This window comes from Trichosurus vulpecula, chromosome 1 (genome assembly GCF_011100635.1).
Source record: "Trichosurus vulpecula isolate mTriVul1 chromosome 1, mTriVul1.pri, whole genome shotgun sequence".
In the NCBI taxonomy this organism is placed as follows: Eukaryota; Metazoa; Chordata; class Mammalia; order Diprotodontia; family Phalangeridae; genus Trichosurus; species Trichosurus vulpecula.
Genome location: NC_050573.1, coordinates 154,395,630 through 154,414,058, shown reverse-complemented (window position 1 = coordinate 154,414,058; position 18,429 = coordinate 154,395,630). Strand labels below are relative to the sequence as shown.

Genomic DNA, 18,429 nt, shown 5'->3' with positions numbered 1-18,429 from the left:
TTTTTGTTTTTACAATATTTTTGTATTGTTAAAACAGGACTAAAAACGAGATCTGTGATTTCACTGATAGAGACAATTCCCAGATGAGAATGCTTGTTATCAATTCATGTTGACACTTTCTTTGCAAAATATTGTCTTAGAGAATTTTGTACAGACTTGTGAGGTTAAGTGACTTGCCTGGGGCAAACAGCCAGTGTGCCAACAGCAGGACTTGTACCATTTGTCTCTCAGACTTTGAGGCCAACTCTCTAGCCACAACCCCAAAATACCTCTTAAACATTTTTCAGTTTTTAAAATAACTATTCTCACAGATATATGGACAGTATAGCTTGGAGTCAGGAAGACTGGAATTCAAATCCTGCCTTTGACATTATATAACCCTGGTCAAGTCACTTAAGCTTTTCATTCAAGCAACCCAGTAGTACCCATTTGCTAGCATAGTTAGGTTGTGATTTACATTGCTAGAGTTCCCATACCAGGACTTCTGCATGTTGATTAAATCATATATATATATAATATATATATTTTTTATATATATATGTATGTATGTATGTATGTGTGTGTGTGTGTGTATACAGATATATATATATATATATATATATCCATTGTATAGGTTATTTTTATTGATTGGTTGTTTCATCAATGTGTATGTGTATTGGGGGCGGAGCCAAGAGTGAAAGCAGAGATGTACCTGAGCTCTCTCACAAATTCTTTCAGATACCTCTAAAAAAGTGAATCTGAATAAATTTGTGAGAGGTAGAATCTACTAGGAGACAGAGTGTAGCAGATTTCCAGCCCAGGAGAGTCTGGAAGGTAGACAGAAAGGATCTGTTGCACTAGGCTAGGAGAGTGCAGAGAATGTGGGCCTACACCCAACCATAACTAAGCAAGAGCAGACCCCGGTGCTCTGAGTCATCAGTGGCAGAGGGGAGTACCAAACCTCTCAGCATAGGACAGGAGTCTGTCAGAGCTAGGTGAGACAGAAGCGCAGAGCCAGCAGCAGCAGCAGCAGCTACTCCTGGGGCTACTAGCCCACACACTAAAGGTTTGAAAGTCACCTTCTTGAACGTCTGGGAGCCATGATGACTGAGTAAACTGTAAGTGCTCTCATCCTTCCCTTGTTGACCATGAATATTCCAGAGAATACTGCCCTCAGAAAAACCCTGAAATAAGGGAGCCAGAAGTAGGGGTACAGCAGTATTTTAGCTCAGGAAGCTAGGGAGAAGGGTCCCGCTTGTGGTGGCGGAAGGGGACCAGTGCAGGTCAAGAAGTGTCTCAGCAAGCCCTACCTCATCAGACCAGCGGGAGTTCCTGAGTCCCAGGGGGGGTGGAGCCAGCAAGTGTCCACACCAGGACCCCAGGCGTGCCTATGCAGAGCCAAGGGAATTGGCAGACACCAGTGCAGACAATGGCTGAGGCTACCCATGCTATAGTGCAGCCCTAGGGAAAGAGGAGTCTTCCAGCAGCCAGACCACCTTTCCCCCGTACCTCGTGCTGCAAGCTGCAGTCTAACTCTGGGGAAACTCAGAAAGACTTTACTGGGCCTCGATCCTGGGCATACACTAGCCAGCTCCAGCTCAGCACCGGGTGAGTTGCAACATTATCTAGCTTCTAGGTGACAAAACCAGAGGCCACAGCATACAAAAGCAGTAATCAGGCCCCTATTTCCCAGCACAAGAAGTTTGGGGCAGAGTCCTCTGTGCCCCAGAAGCAGAGATCTACTTTAAAAGCCAGGAAAAAGGCAGTCACCATGAAAAAGCAAACTAGAGAAGCAAAGACCATAGAATCTTACTATAGGGACAGAGGATATCAAAATACGAATTCAGAAGAGGACAGCATTGACACTATACCTACATCTGAAACCTCAAAAGGGAATATGAACTGGTTTCAAGCCCCAAAAGCATTCCTGGAAGAGTTCAAGGAGGATTTTAAGAGCCAAATTAGAGAGGTAAAAGAAAAATTGACCAATTCTTTTAAAAATACAATGGACCAAATGGAAAAAAAGTTCACTAGTGAGTAAAAATCTTTAAAAAGTATAAGGTGGTACAGAACCTAACAGGAGAAAATAACTCCTTGAAAAGTAAAATTGGCCAAATGGAAAAAGAGGTACAGAAGCTAACTGAAGAAAACAATTTGTTAAAAATTAGAATTGGGGAAGTAGAAACTAATGATTCCATGAGGCATCAAGGATCAGTCAAACATAATCTAAAGAATGAAAAAATAGAAGAAAATGTAAAATATCTCATTGGAAAAGCATCTGATCTGTAAAACAGATCTGGGAGAGATAATCTAAGAATTATTGGTCTGCTGGAAAGCCATGATGGAAAAAAAGAGCCTGAATGGTATATTCCAAGGAATCATCTAGGAAAACTGCCCCAAGGTCCTGGAATGAGAGGGTAAAATTAGTCATTGAAAGAATCCACCAATCACCCCCTGAAAGAGATCCCAAATTGAAAACATCAAGGAATATTGTAGCCAGTTTCCAGAATTATCAGGTCAAGGAGAAAATGCAGCAAGCAGCCAGAAAGAAACAATTCAGATATCGTGGAACTACTGTCAGGATCACACAGGACCTTGCAGCTTCTACATTAAAAGATTGGAATATGACATTCCAAAAGACAAAGGAGCTTGGAGTACAACCAAGGATCAATTACCCAGCAAAATAGAGCATAATCTTTCAGGCAAGGAGATGGACATTCAGTGAAATAAGAAATTCAAGACCTTCCTGATGAAAAGGCCAGATTTCAATGGAAAATTTGATCTTCAAACATAAAACTCAAGAGGCATAAAAAGATAAACAGGAAAAAAAAGAAAAAGACTTTGTTGTTCAATAAGGGAAAATTGTTTACATCCCTATATGGGGGAATGATACTTGTTAATCTTGAGAATGGTATAGTTATTACATTTAAAAGGGATATACATAGAGGCTATTGTTATAAATTAATTGATGTGATGATAAAAAACCTAATCAAGTGATGCAAAGGGATTGCAATGGGAAAAGAGGAAAGGAGGAGGCAGAAAAGAGTAAATTACATCACATGAAGAGGCACAAAAACATAGTAGAGGGACAGAAAGGAGGGAGAGGAGCAGTGTTTGAGCTTTACTCCCATTGGATTTAGTTTAAGGAGGGAATAATGTACTCTGTTAAGTATAGAAATCAAACTTACCCTACAGGCAGTAGGAGGGGAAAGAAAAAGGGGGGTGGTTAGAAGGAAGGGAAGAAGTAAGGGAAAAGGATAAGATAAGGGAGTGGGACTGATAGGGAGGGAAAATTGAGGGAGGTGGTGGTCCAAAGCAAAACTCTTTTGAGAGGGAGAAGGGAAAATAAAAGCATAAATCGTGGCAGGGGGCAGGGAATAGGATGGAGAAAAAGACATAGTAATCATAACTGTGAATGTGAATGGGATGAACTCTCCCATAAAACGGAGATGGATAGCAGAATGGATTAAAAACCATAATCCTACAATATGATGTTTACAAGAAACACATTTGAAACAGGGGGATACACACAGGGTAAAGGTAAAAGGCTGGAGTAGAATATATTATGCTTCAGCTGAAGTAGAAAAAATCAGGGGTAGCAATCCTAATCTCAGACAAAGCAGAAGCAAAGATAAATCTAATTAAAAGAAATAATGAAGGAAACTATATCCTGCTAAAAGGCACTATAGACAATGAAGTAATATCATTACTTAATATATATGCACCACGTGGTATAGCATTCAAATTCTTAGAGGAGAAGTTAAGGGAGTTGCAGTTAGAAATAGACAGCAAAACTATACTGGCGGGGGACCTCAACCTCCCCCTTTCTGAACTTGACAAATCTAACCTCAAAATATATAAGAAAGAAGTTAAGGAGGTGAATAGAATTTGAGAAAAGGTAGATATGATAGACCTCTGGAGAAAACTAAATGGGGATAGAAAGGAATGTACCTTTTTCTCAGCAGTACATGGCACAAAAATTGACCATGTATCAGGGCAAACAAACCTCACAATCCAGTGCAGAAAGGCAGAAATAGTAAATGCGTCCTTTTCAGATCATGATGCTATAAAAATTATTTGTAATAAAGGACCATGGAAAGATAGATAAAAATTAATTGGAAACTAAATAATCTGATTCTAAAGAATGAGTGGATCAAACAACAGATCAGAGAAACAATCAGTAACTTCATTCAAGAGAATGACAATAATGAGACAACATACCAAAACTTATGGGATGCAGCAAAAGCAGTTCTTAGGGGAAGTTTTATGCCTCTGAATGCTTACATGAATAAAATAGAGAAAAAGGAGATTAATACATTGGGCATGCAACTGAAAAAGCTAGAAAAAGAACAAATTGAAAATCCTCAGTTAAATACCAAATTAGAAACACTGAAAACCAAAGGAGAGATTAATAAAATTGAAATTAAGAGAACTATTGAACTAATAAATAATAAGAGCTGATTTTATGAAAAAAAAAACAATAAAATTGATAAACCTTTGGTCAATTTGATTAAAAAAAGAAAGGAGAAAACCAAATTACCACTATCAAATGAAAAAGGTGAATTCACCTCCAATAAAGAAGAAATTAAAACAATAATTAGGAATTATTTTGCCTAATAGTATGCCCATAAATTTGATAATCTTATGGAAATGGATGAATATTTACAAAGATATAAATTGCTCAGATTAATAGAAGAGGAAGTAAAATACTTAAATAACCCCATCTCAGAAAAAGAAATTGAACAAGCCATCAATGAATTGCCTAGGAAAAAATCTACAGGGGCAGATGGATTTACAAGTGAATTCTATCAAACATTTAAAGAACAGTTAATTCCAATACTATATAAACTATTTGGGAAAATAGGTGAAGAAGGAGTCCTACCAAATTCTTTTTATTATACAAATATGGTAGTAATAGCTAAACCAGAAGGAGTCAAAGTAGAGAAAGAAAATTATAGACCAATTTCCCTAATAAATATAGATGCAAAAATTTTAAATAAAATATTAGCAAAAAGATTGCAGCAACTTATTAGGAGAATAATACACTATGACCAGGTAGGATTTCTTCCAGGAATTCAAGGCTGGTTCAATATTAGGAAAACTATCAACATAATCATATCAACCACAAAACTAGCAGAAACCATATGATTATCTGAGTAGATGCAGAAAAAGCTTTTGACAAAATACAACACCCATTCCTGTTAAAAAACACTAGAGAGCCCAGGAATAGATGATGTCTTCCTTAAAATGATAAGTAGCATCTACCTAAAACCATCTGCAAGCATTATATGTAATGGGGGTAAGTTAGAGGCATTTCCAATAAGATTGGGGGTGAAACAAGGATTTCCATTATCACCTCTATTATTCAATTTGGCACTGGAAGTGTTAACTTTAGCAATAAGAGAAGAAAAAAAATCGAAGGAATTAGAATAGGCAAAGAAGAAGCTAAGTTATCACTCTTGCAGATATGATGATTTACTTAGAGAATCCTAGAGAATCAAGTAAAAAATTACTTGAAATAATAACTTTGGCAAAGTTGCAGGATATAAAATAAACCCACATAAATTCTCACCATTCCTGTATGTTACTAACAAAGCCCAACAGCAAGAGATAGAAAGAGAAATTCCATTTAAAGTTACTGTAGACACTATAAAATATTTGGGAGTCTATCTGACAAGACAAACCCAGTAACTATGAATGTAATTACAAAACACTTTTCACACAAATAAAATCAGATCTGAATAAATGGAAAAACATCAGTTGCTCGTGGTTAAAAATGACAATTTTACCTAAATTAATTTACTTATTCAGTGCCATACCAGTCAAACTACCAGAAAATTATTTTATAGAGCTGGATAAAATAATAACAAAATTCATCTGGAAGAACAAAAGGTCCGCAATATCAAGGGAATTAATGGAAAGAAATGCTAGGGAAGGGGGCCTAGCCATACCAAATATTAAACTGTATTATAAAGCAGCAATCATCCAAACTACTTGGTACTGGCTAAGAAATAGAGTGGTTGATCAGTGAAAAGTTTTTGTATAATCAAAGCCAATGCAACCAAGATTAGGAGGGAAGCAGAAAATTGGGAAAGAATTTTTACAACCAGTGTCTCTGATAAAAGCCTCATCTCTAAAATATGCAGGGAACTGAGTCAAATTTATAAGAATACAAGTCATTCCCCAGTTGATAAATGGTCAAAGGATATGAACAGGCAAGAAACTAAAGATATCTATAGTCATTTGAGAAAATGCTCTAAATCACTTTTGATTAGAGAAATGCAGATTGAAACAGCTCTTAGGTCCTACATCTCTCCTGTCAAATTGGCTAACATGACAAAAATAGGAAAATTATAAATGCTGGAGAAGATGTGGGAAAATTGGAACACTGTTGCATTGCTGGTAGAATTGTGAACTGATCCAACCATTCTGGAGAGCAATTTGGAACTATGCCCAAAGGGCTATAAAAATGTGCATACCCTTTGACCCAGCAATACCACTTCTGGGGCTATATCTCAGAGGGATCATACAAGTGGGAAAAGGACCCATATGTACAAGAATAATTATAGCAGCTCTTTTCATGGTGGCAAAGAATTGGAAATCAAGGGCATGCGCATCAATTGGAGAAGGGCTAAACAAGTTGTGGTACGTGAATGTAATAGAATACTGTTGTGCTATAAGAAATGAGGAGCAGATGGACTGCTGAGTGAGAGGAGCAGAACCAAGAGAACATTATACGTGATTACAGACACACAGTATCTGTGAAGACTAACTTTGATAGACTTGGCTCTTCTCAGCAGTGCAAGTTTCTTAGCTCCAAACAACTCATGATAGAAAAAGCTATCCACATCCAAGAAAGAATTACAGAGTCTGAATGCAGACTGAAGCAAACAATTTGCTCTTTATCTCTTTTTCTGTTTCTTTGTTTCATTTCTTCTTTCTCATAGTTCATTCCATTGGTTATAATTCTTCTTTACAACTTGACTATTGTGAAAATAAGTTTAATGTGAAGGTATATGTACAACCTATATCAGATTACGTGCCGTCTTGAGGGGGAAGAGGGGAAGAGAAGAAGGGGAAGAAAATTTTGGAACTCAAAAAACAGAGGAACTGAGTGTTGTAAACTAAAAATAAAAAATAAATTTTAAAAAAAGAAATGTGTATGTGTATCCATCAATGGATGTAAATCACAATCTATTCAATCCCTAATGCCTTCTTATCCTGTATAATTCTGGTTTATTTCCCCTTGTAATAAATATCATATAGAGGACCTGTTCAATTAAAGGCCCTACTCTTGGGTTTTTTTTTTAATATATTAGGGATACCAAATGACAGACCCAGTTCTTTTCTCTAGTGATACATGTCTTCAATAATAAGTTATTGTTTATAATATGTTTACTTCTCAGTCCCATGATTCATCTTCTCATTGCCCTTTAAGTTATTTGCAATTTTAATTCTCTCAAAATTGTCATGTTCCATGATTCACAGCTATGTAACATTACGAGGTATTGAAGAAATGAACTTTTGAAAATGAGTCATTGAGGACTCCTGAAAATACTGTGCAGTTTTTGAAAATCAGTTAAATTTTTATTAAGTTTTTACACTGTGCCAGATACTGTATTAAGTGTTGGAGATAAAAAGACCAAAAAAAATGAATATCCTTGACCTCAAAGCACTTACATTCCACAACTGTGTGAGGGAGATTAGGGAAGTCTTCAAGTAGAAGATGGCAGCTGGGTTATATGCTTTAGGAATTCTAGCAAGTGGAGATGAGGGGGAAAGGAATCTCAGACCTGAAGGGTCTTTTGTAAAGGCTGCCAGCTGTTCCCCTTCATGACATTGCCTGGAAAGAAGGACTGTCATTCATGGGAACAGCTAGCAGGCAAATTTGACTGTAACAGAGAGTCAGTGAAGAGGAGTTGTATGAAATAAGATAGGTGGAGAAGATGGAAGCCATATTGTAGAAGGCTCTCTAAAAGCTAGCCTGAGTACGATATTTATTCTTTTATCTTATAGGCAGTAGGATGTCACTGAAGATTTTAGTACAGGAATAATGTGGTTAGATCTACTTTTTAGAAATATCATTTTGGCAGCTGTGTGGGGAATAAATTGGAGAATGGATAGACTAGAAGCAGAGAGGCTAATTAGGAGGCTATTTCAATAGCCTAGGTAAGAGGGATAAGAAAAGGAACATGTATTTATTAAGCACCTACTGTGTGCCACACACTGTACTAAACACTGCCAATATTATCTTATTTGATCCTAACAGCAACCCTGTGAAGTAGGTGCTATTATTATCATCCTCATTTTATGGTTGAGGAAACTGATTCAGACAAATTAAGTGATTTGCCCAGGGTCACACAGCTGGGAAGTATTTAAGGTCAGATTTGAACTTTTATCTTTCTGACTCCTGGACTAGCGCTATATCTTCTGTGCCACCTGGGTGCCCTAGTTGATGAGGGTCTGAATTAGGATAGAGTTTGGAAAGAAGAGGATAGATTCAAGAGATGTTATAAATGTAGAATTAACAAAATGTGGAATTGATTGAATATAGGACTGAGAGAGAGGGAAATGTCAAGAATTATTCCCAAGTAATGACTCCAGAAGGGTGGTAGAGCCAGCTTGGTGAAGGACTAAGTTTCAGGGGAAATACGAGTTCTGCTTTGGACATGTTGAATTTGAGATATTTGTGGGCCATGGAGATAGACTGTTGAGGAGGCTGGATAGGCTGATTTGGGAATTCTCTGCAATGAGATGATAAACTTATGGGAGCTGATGAGAGACCAAGAAGAGGATAGAGAGAAGAGGGCCCAGGACAGAGCCTTGAAGGGTACTTGTGCTTAGTGGCTAGGGGTGGGATGATAATCCAGAAGAGGAGAAGGAGCAGTGAGAGAGACTATGAGGAAACTCAAGAGAGAAGAGTGTCCTGGAAGCCATGGAAAGAGAAAGTGTCCAGGAGGGAGGAGTGGGTCACAATAGAAAAGCTATAGAGAAATCAAGTAGACTTGGATTTAACTTTTATTGGATCTTTAGTAATGTTAGAGTAGTTTCAGTCAGTGTGGTGAGAAGCTATATTAAAAGGTACCAAAAGAGAGCAGGAAGGGAGGCAATTGAAGCAATGAGTGTGAACCACCTTTTCTGGGTGTTTGGCTTTGAAAGGAGAAGTTGAATGATAGCTCTGTGGGGATAGAGAAGAGGGCACTCGGGACAAAAGTGTCACAGATATTTGGAGTTGGCAGGGACCTCAATGGCCAGATAGACCCAAATGTAGCCAGAAAGAATCCTCACTAAAAATATACGTGATTCTCTTCTTGAAGATCTCTAGTGAGGGATAACCCAGAATTCCCCAAGCCTCTTATTACTAGGGAGAGTTTCCTGAGGATATTAAATTTAAATTTGCCTTTTTGCAACTTTCACACACTGCTCTTAGTTTTTCCCTCTAAGGCCAAACAGAAAAAATTTAATTCTTTTTCCACAGACAGCCCTTTAGATATCATATTCTCCCTTAGTCTTCTCTAGGCTAAACATCCCTTGGTTCTTCTTTTTATGACATGGACCCAAGACCCTTTACCATCCTGGTTATTGTTATGTGGGTGCTCTCCAGCTTATCATTGTCCTTCTTAAATTGTGACACCCAGGACTGAAGAAAGTATTTGAGATGTGGTCCAGCCAGGATACAGTATAATAAGACAAATACTTCCTTATTATTTCTGAAATCTATTCCACTCTTTATAAAATGATATCTTCTATTTTTATGTAACCAAATTTTCCTATCTTCCTATCTATGCCCAGAGGGTCTTCCCTTAAAAAACCTAAAAAAGAGGAAAAAACCCAAAAGTTTGGTAAGACTTGCTCATTTTTCAGTGTTGTCTGACTCCTTGTGACCCTAGTATTTTATTTTTTACAGTTATATGTAAAGATAGTTGTCAACATAGATTTTTATAAAATTTTGAGTTCCAGATTTTTCTCCCTCCCTCCCTGTGTCTCTTCCCCCCCCCCAAGCAATCTGATATAGTTATACATGTACAATCATGATAAACATATTTCCACATTAATCATGTTGTGAAAGAAGGATCAGAACAAAAGGGAAAAACCACAAGAAAGAAAGAACAAAAAGCAAAAAAAAGTGAAAATAATATGCTTCGATCTGCATTCAGACTCTATATTTATGTGGATAGCATTTTTCATCATGAGTCTTTTGGAATTGTCTTGGATCCTTGTATTACTGAGAAGAGCTAAGTCTATCATAGTAGATTGCACAGTGTTGCTGTTAACTGTGTACAGTGTTCTCTTGGTTCTGGTCACTTTGCTCAGCATCAGTTCATATAAGTCTTTCCAAGTTTTTCTGAAATCCACCTGCTCATCATTTCTTATATCACAATAGTATTCCATTACATTCATATACCACAACTTCTTCAGCCATTCCCCATCTGATGGGCATTCCTTCATTTCCAATTCTTGGCCACCACAAAAAGATCTGCTATAAATATTTCTGAACATATGGATTCTTTTCCTTTTTTTAATGATCTCTTTGGGATTGAGACCTAGTATTGGTATTGCTGAATCAAAGGGTATGCACAGTTTTATAATCTTTTGGGCATAATTCCAAATTGCGGTCCAGAATGATTGGATCAGTTCACAACTCCACCAACAATGCATTAGTGTTAAATTTTCCCGTATCTTCTCTGACATTATCATTTTCTTTTTATATCGTATTAGCCAGTCAGGTAGGTGTGAGGTGGTACCGCAGAGTTGCTTTAATTTGCATTTCTCTTATCTCATATCTTATTTCATATCATATCATTATTCTCATATCTCTAATGATTTAGAGCATTTTTTCATATGATTATAAGTAGCTTTAATTTCTTCATCTGAAAACTGTCTGGTCATATTCTTTGACCATTTATCAGTTGGGGAATGACTTGTATTCTTATAAATTTGACTCAGTTCTCTAAATATTTTAGAAACGAGGGCTTTATCAGAGACATGGGCTGTAAAAATTGTTTCCCCAGCATTCTGCTTTCATTCTAATCTTGGTTGCACTGGTTTTGTTTGTGCAAAAACTTTTTAATTTAATGTATTCAAAATTATTTTGAACCTTGGGCTACTTCAGCTCTCGATCCTCAACCCTTCTTTGCTGGTACCACCCTTTTGTCAGGCCGTGTCCTCCTTCTTACTTTTTTCGGATATGTATCAAATGTTAATATATATTTAATATCATTAACTATAAATTTAATTTACTGGGATTTGGAATAAGTCTCACCCATCCTTGGAAAGGAAGGAATGGTGAACCATCAAAAAGAACTTGTGGATCTTATAGGCAAAGTTGGTAATGTGAAACAATAGTTTTGCTAATGATGCCCAGAACATGTCAATTATCTCTTCTATAGAAACAAACTGAGAGTTGAGTGAGAAAATATGAGTTTAGTGAGTGGTCAAGAGGGCGCACTGAACTTAAAAACCAGAAAGAGACAGGAGTATATTTCTAGCTGGTGAAGCAGTTTGATATTATGCAAAAATGTACCTTGTAAAGATGTAATTCACTAGAGAACTAAGAGCAGTAGATGAAGAAACCTAATTTCACAATTGGCCGTAACCAGCACACCATAAATTTCCTTACTATCCCTTTCTTGCTTAAAAAAATTTATAAATTTACTGTTAAACATCAGTATAACAAACTTGCTTTGTGACTATTTACATATAAATATATGAATTTTAGTATATAAATATTTTTAACCCCCCTAAGCATTCATCAGGATTTTAAAATTCCCATTCGTTTTTCTTTTAACATCGTCATAGTTGAAATTATTCTGATCTGCTTCTGCTTTTTTGTTTTTCAGTATTCCACAAAGGTGTTTCCGTACTTCATATAGCCTTCATATTCTTAATGGCATTAAAATATAATTTATTATAATAATAAAATATTATATTACTTCAATGTAGTACAACTTATTTGACCATATCTCATTATTGGACATTTAGATTGTTTCTTCTTCTTTTAAAAATATGAATAATGCTGCTAAGAACCTTTTTCAATAGATAGTGGTTTTTGGCTTGTTAATACTTTCAGGGTATTCCTGGTAGTGGAATTATTATGTCAAAGGGTATGTTTACTTCAAAGATACTTCAAGTTTCTAGTAACATCAGCAGTTAAATGAGTATACTTGTTCTACAACCTTATTTATATTTATTAACATCATATATATATTTTATCATTCATATGCATACATATATGAGTGATGCCCTAGTTCAAATCTTTGTTATCTCTAGGCTTGTTTCCGTATATATAAAGTGAAGGAGTTGAACCTCTAAGGTCCCAGCTTTAAATCTCTGGTCCTAGGAATATGCGAAAAACTCAGATAGTGATAGAGATAGGAGACTAAGGTGAGGTTCATATTTTCTGAGCTAGCAAGCACAGAATTTTCCAGAGTGAGGGAGAAACAAATGGAATGATTAGAAGAGTTGTTCTCAAAGTATGGTCAGATGACCCTGTAGGTCCCCAGGATCCTTTCAGGATGTCCACAAGGGCAAAACTAATTTTATAATAATACTAAGATGTCATTTGACTGTTAAAATACTCTTTCCTTTTCCAACCATATATCTGTGGGAAGCTGGATTTTCTTTATATACTTCAACCAGACAGTATATCCTAACACATTGAATGCAGAAGCAGATAGGAGAATACAACTGTCTTCTATTAAGCCAGGCAGTAGATTTGTAAAAATATTTAAAGCAATGCCACTCTTCTCACTTTTGTTTTAGAAGATATAGTTATTTTTCAAATAAAAAGTATTTTTATATTAACATGTAATGAATTTATTATTACTATTTTAAATAAATCAATGGTTTATTAGTTTAAATTTCCAATAGGGTAAATATTGATAGATATTATTCACAGAAACAAAAGCTTTCAACAACTTTTAAGAGTGAAAAGGATCCTGAGACTCAAAGATGGGAAACTGTTGGATTAGAATAATCGAAGTCAAAGCTAAATTTAATTTTTTATGCTAACTTTTGCTTAGTTTGTTAATAATCATACTAAATTTTATTTCCATTTTTCCTTAAAGACATATTCTAATCTTACATCTTGCCAAGCCCTTGGAAATATGTGTGTGATGAACATGAATTCTTGGAGCTCTGCCACCTTTGATGCTTGTCGTCTGTTTCGGTTTATCTTTGAAAATACTGCTGGACTAGGCACTGTTCATTCTATACCATTCTGGTATGAACATTTTTATTGATATGCTTTTTATACATGCAACTATTTGTACAAATTTTAATGGATTTCCATGGTTTAAACAAAAATTATTTTCAGGAGACAGAATCTCCCATGGTTGTTCTATGGGGACCAGCTAGGATTAGCACCTCAAGTGCTCAGAACTACCCAGCTTTCTACAAATTTCAACTTTAAAAGTCAAAGCCAGGTATGTTGTTAATTCCTTAAAACCCAATACTCCAAGAATTATATAACATCTAAATTTAAGAACTAATTAGAGTGGTTAAAAAAGTTGCCAGATATATTTTTTAAAATTGTCACAAAGTCATTTTTAATTCCTATTTTAAAAAATGAACCTTAACTTTATTCCCTAATGTCCTCTACTTTTAGCAACTAAATAATACAGTTGTTAATATTTGCCTTCCATCAGTACTTCTGGACATTTGATGTGGCAGTTCTTAGCACTTAGGGACGTACAGGTCTTAGACACAGTAAGCTATCTCTTTAGGGACAGAATTCTTTCCCCCAGGAGTCCTGAAGGTGCCATTTGCAGAGCTAGGGAAACCAATATTGTGGACCCCTGACAAGAGTCTTGAGGTGTGCAAGAGTTAAATGATGATCTTCATGCCCAAGTCACAGGAAATTTCTGCCATGGCATGCCCCCAGCATCCTAGAGATTGGCCTAATAGGGCATTTGGGCCTTTGCCTTCATGCTCAAGGTGCCTTGGGCCCTCAAATCCATGAAGGAAGGGAAAACTTGATTTTTTTTCCAACTCATCCATTTGAACAAAAGGTTCTTTTATATGTGAAAACAAGATGTCAAAAGCAGAAGTGCTGTATTCTTCAATCTTGAATCCATTTTAATAGTTTGGTGCCAACACTCATGTGCTTTTCTTCAGTGTGCTTGACTGGTTTTGGTTCAATTAATCTGGTTTCAAAATAGAATCAGTAAATATTTACTATTTGGCAGTTTAGCAGTGAATGTTATTTTTCTCAAAATTATCATGATGTAAGAATATGTAACATTTTAATTTAGCTTTTGCCTTTCTTCATTAGAATTTGAAGCTGAAATTTGTTGCAGCTTCCTATGATGTGAGAGGAAATTTTCTTGAGTGGAGGACTTTGGAAGGAGGTCTTTTACAGGTGAGCATAATTCTAGTTAAAGAATTACTAATATACTATTTAAAAAATTACACTCAGTATAAAAGGAAAAAAAACCATCACTGTTTTAAATGGAGCATCCTTTTAAAGGTTAAGCTTATATCACACCTTAAACTGAGAGACTGTGGCTCATGGTTGGGGTCACACAGCTACAATGTTCTGGAGCTGGGATTTGAACCCAGGCATCCTGTTTCAAGTCCAGCACTCTCTTTTATTCTTCCACATCTGTAAATTGGATCTATTATCTGCGCTGCCTACCTGACACAATGGTTGAGAAAAAAAAGTGTTTTGTAAATTGTACAAATCTGAGTTATTATTTTATTAGTTTTTTTTAAATTATCCAATACTTATCTTAAAATCACTCTAAACAACAACTTCAATCCCCAATACAGCATCTTCCTTTAATTTTGTACATTCTAGTAATGTAGAACAGAGCAGCATGTGGTCCACAATACACCGGAGAATAATCTAAACCAGATTAAGATGTAACTGGAAAATATTTAACAAAATAAATACAAGTAAAATAGGACGTAGATAATAATGTTAATTTGTGGCTTTCTCAGTTAATATGTGGCCTGCAGGAATCCTTAAGTATGATTTAGTGACTCCCTTTTCTATTTGAGTTTGACACCACTGGTGTGACAGTGCCTACACCTGAATTATTCAAGCTACTATAAGGTTTTCTGTTGATAAACTAACCCTTTCACTTTTGAATTCTCATTTTTTCTACTTGTTTGACTGTTTTGATGTAGCTTTGTCCAGACACAGTGATCAGACTGAATGCTGCTTATAACTTTGGAACAACTTATCAGCAAAATGTAAGCTTAAATTATATTGTTATACTCTGTACTTAAATCTCATTCTTTCAAAAACATGCTAGTAATACTGGAGCAAATGTTTATCCTTGAGAAAGTATTGTCTAAAGTTTTAGATAATAAATGAAATTTCTTGAATCATTCACTGTCAAATAGTGATAAAGTAAGGTGCAGCTAATATTATCTAGACTCAGAAAATCTACATAATTTTAAGTGTATGAGAAGAGTATCACATGTTTTTAAATTTTATGAAGTCATTCTGATTTGCAAGTTGATTTGCAAGTTTTTCCTAATTTCTTGGCAATAAGTATTGTTCTTAAAATAATCATAGATTTTCATTATCATGTTTGTTTTGCCTAGATTTACACATATAAAGAAAAAGATGGTTATGTCTAATGTTGAAATTTTTGAAGAAGATAATATATTTTTTATCATAACACTTTTTCTCTAAAAAATTCTACATGAGTGTTTATGTATGTATGTATACATATATATTATGTATATAATCTATCCTATTTGAGTCCCAATACCTAATCATAGTTTAAATTACTACATTTTATAGTTTTCTGGAAACTCTCTGAGGGAATTTAGGGGTATGCTTAGTAAAGCTATTTTTTGGGCCACTGATCAATAAGATTCCATTGATGTTGCACTTATAAGCTTTATAACCCACACTTAAATTGACTAGAACATATAACACTAATAGAATACTCTTACTTTAGATAAATTCTATGCCTCTGGTGTTCATTTACTAATACGTGCAATTTTAAATCTACTTCTGCTTTGCCATACTTTGAAGCTAGAAACTGTAACTGCAACTTTTGGCACCATTCTTGGCTAGATCATAAATGAAAATTTAAATTGGGGAGTATTTTTGAAAATCTAACTGAATATTTTTGTACATCCCTTCATCAGGAACAGTAATGTAATTAGCCAGTGAATTGTGCTAATCTATTTGAAAGATGAATTCATGTTTTGAATTATCAGGATACAATTTAGTGCTTTAAAGACTTTGGTGACTAAAAGATAACTGGTGACCTTAAATTTGCTATTATTTTTACTGAGCAAACTACACCTTTTTGACTAGGACAACCAAACCTATTATTTATTCTCTACCTGTTGGTTTGCCTATTTTTCCTATTTAAAATGAATTTTTATGTCTTTGGAGAAAGCATGGAATTATACATCTGTACTTATTCAAAGGATTTTAATGAAAATTTACCCTAAATGTATTTTAAAAGATCTTTGAAGATTGCCAATGGGAATTTTAAATTTTAATGCTTTTTTTTAATAGTGTGAGATTCCTATATCCAAGATCTTAACAGACTTTACAAGTCCAGTATTTTATGATGTGTATCTTGAGTATACTAATGAAAATCAAGAGCAACATCTTTGGGCTATACCAATATTAAACCTAAATCTTCAGCACAATGAAATCTTTGTGAACCAAGGTAAGACCTTCATACTTATATTCCTTAAATTGACTCAAATAGGTAATAATAATAATAATAATAGCTAGCATTTATTAGTGTTTTGAAGTTTGTAAAGCACTGTACAAATATCAATCAATTAATGAATAAATATTAAGCATCCACTTGTGTGCCAAGCACTGTGCTTAGCACTGCAAAAAGAGGCAACCCTGCCCTCAAGGAGTTTACAGTCTAAAGAATGAGATAAATATTATCTCATTTTATCCTCACAGCCACCCTGGGAGGTAGGTACTATTATTATCCCCATTTTACAGATGGGGAAACTAAGGTAGACAGAGGTTAAGTGATTTGCTTAGCCTCAAATAGCTAGTAAGCGTCTGAGTTTGGATTTGAATTCATGTCTTCCTAACTCCAGGCCCAACACACTATCTACTGTGACACCTAGCAGTTTGGGTAAGTAAATGAATGTAAGAACTTAATGTACTAATGACTTATTTTATTTTTAATTTCAGTTGTATTGTTTTATGTGAAGTTATATTCTCCATTGTTGTCCTTGACATAGTGCCTTGCTGAAAACTTCCTGAGGAAAATGATAGAAATCAAGTGGGATCTTTTTCTCAAAATGAAGAACATTTTTCCCCCTTTAAATAGTTCAATCTATAGCAAAAAGCTCACTAATTCAGATTAGTTGGGGAGAATTATTTTTCCAAATTGATGAAAACTTAAAGTTATATAAATAATAATTGGGTGTGATGGAGGCAGTTTAATTACCAGGATCACACTGGAACCATTACCACCAGTATCCTTACTACCATTTTCTCCTTAGCCTCCTTTGTATGAAGCAAAATATATTTGTTTTGCATATTAATTTTATTTAGTGCATTTTTTTCCAAATTCTTCCTGGATAGTTGTGGAAGTTTTGAATGTCACACAGTTCACATGCAAATAATGAGCAGTGATCACAAATTGGCACAGTGCTGGAGGAAAAGTATGGTTTGGGATCAAAAACTAAACAAATTCAATGGCTTATGACGCTTATAATCCTGAATCCTTTCTTTATTAAGAGAGTCAGAAGATTCTGTTATTAAGTAATTAAAAACAATTTTAATTTTAAATTATTTCTTTGTTGACGTCTTCTCCTTTGTAATTCCTTGTTTGTAATATGTTGTAGTCTTCTTAGTTCCACTGTGGGCTTCTGCATTGCCTTTTGGGTGATCTTTCATTCCAATTCTTTGAAGATTGGAGAGTTTTGTGACTTACAGTCATATAGTAACACTGTGAGAATATTAGTATGAAAAACATTAAAAAGTGACTTATGTGACATCATTCAAAGAACTTAGTAGTTTTCCAAAGCCAGTCCTGACCACTCTTCTGTTCAACTTGGGGTCCATCTCATTGTTCATTTGTAGTGTCTTTCTAAGATTTTGTGTGTGTGTGTGTGTGTGTGTGTATGAATAGTCAGTAAACATTTATCACACTCCTACTGCGTGCTAGACATTATGCTGATGCTGGGGATACAAAAAGAGGCAAAAGACAATCAAGGAGCTTTCAATCTAATGAAAGAGATAATAAGCAAATATGTGTAAACAAGTTAGCTCCAGGATAAGTAGGACATAAGAGAGGGAAGTTACTAGAATTAAGAGAGCTGGCAAAGATTTCCTGCAGAAGGTAGGATTTTAGTTGGGACTTGAAAGAAGCCAGGAGGTGTAGATGAGCAGAGAGAACATTCTAGGCCTGGGGGACAGACCAAGAAACTGCCCAGAGCTGAGTGATGGAGTGTCTTGTTTGAGGAACAACAGGGAGGCCAGTGTCATTGTATCAAAGAGTA

The 18,429-nt window shown here is 35.4% G+C and overlaps 1 protein-coding gene across 1 annotated transcript in view; it reads left to right on the top strand.

The window, feature by feature from the left end:
* Positions 1–18,429, top strand: part of TMEM67 (transmembrane protein 67) — a 91,675-nt gene that overhangs the window by 19,744 nt on the left and 53,502 nt on the right. The window contains exons 8-12 of the mRNA XM_036741992.1: positions 13,047–13,201; positions 13,295–13,403; positions 14,252–14,338; positions 15,109–15,174; positions 16,466–16,622. Of these exons, the coding sequence (XP_036597887.1) occupies positions 13,047–13,201; positions 13,295–13,403; positions 14,252–14,338; positions 15,109–15,174; positions 16,466–16,622 (574 nt within the window). The remainder of the gene's footprint in view (positions 1–13,046; positions 13,202–13,294; positions 13,404–14,251; positions 14,339–15,108; positions 15,175–16,465; positions 16,623–18,429) is intronic.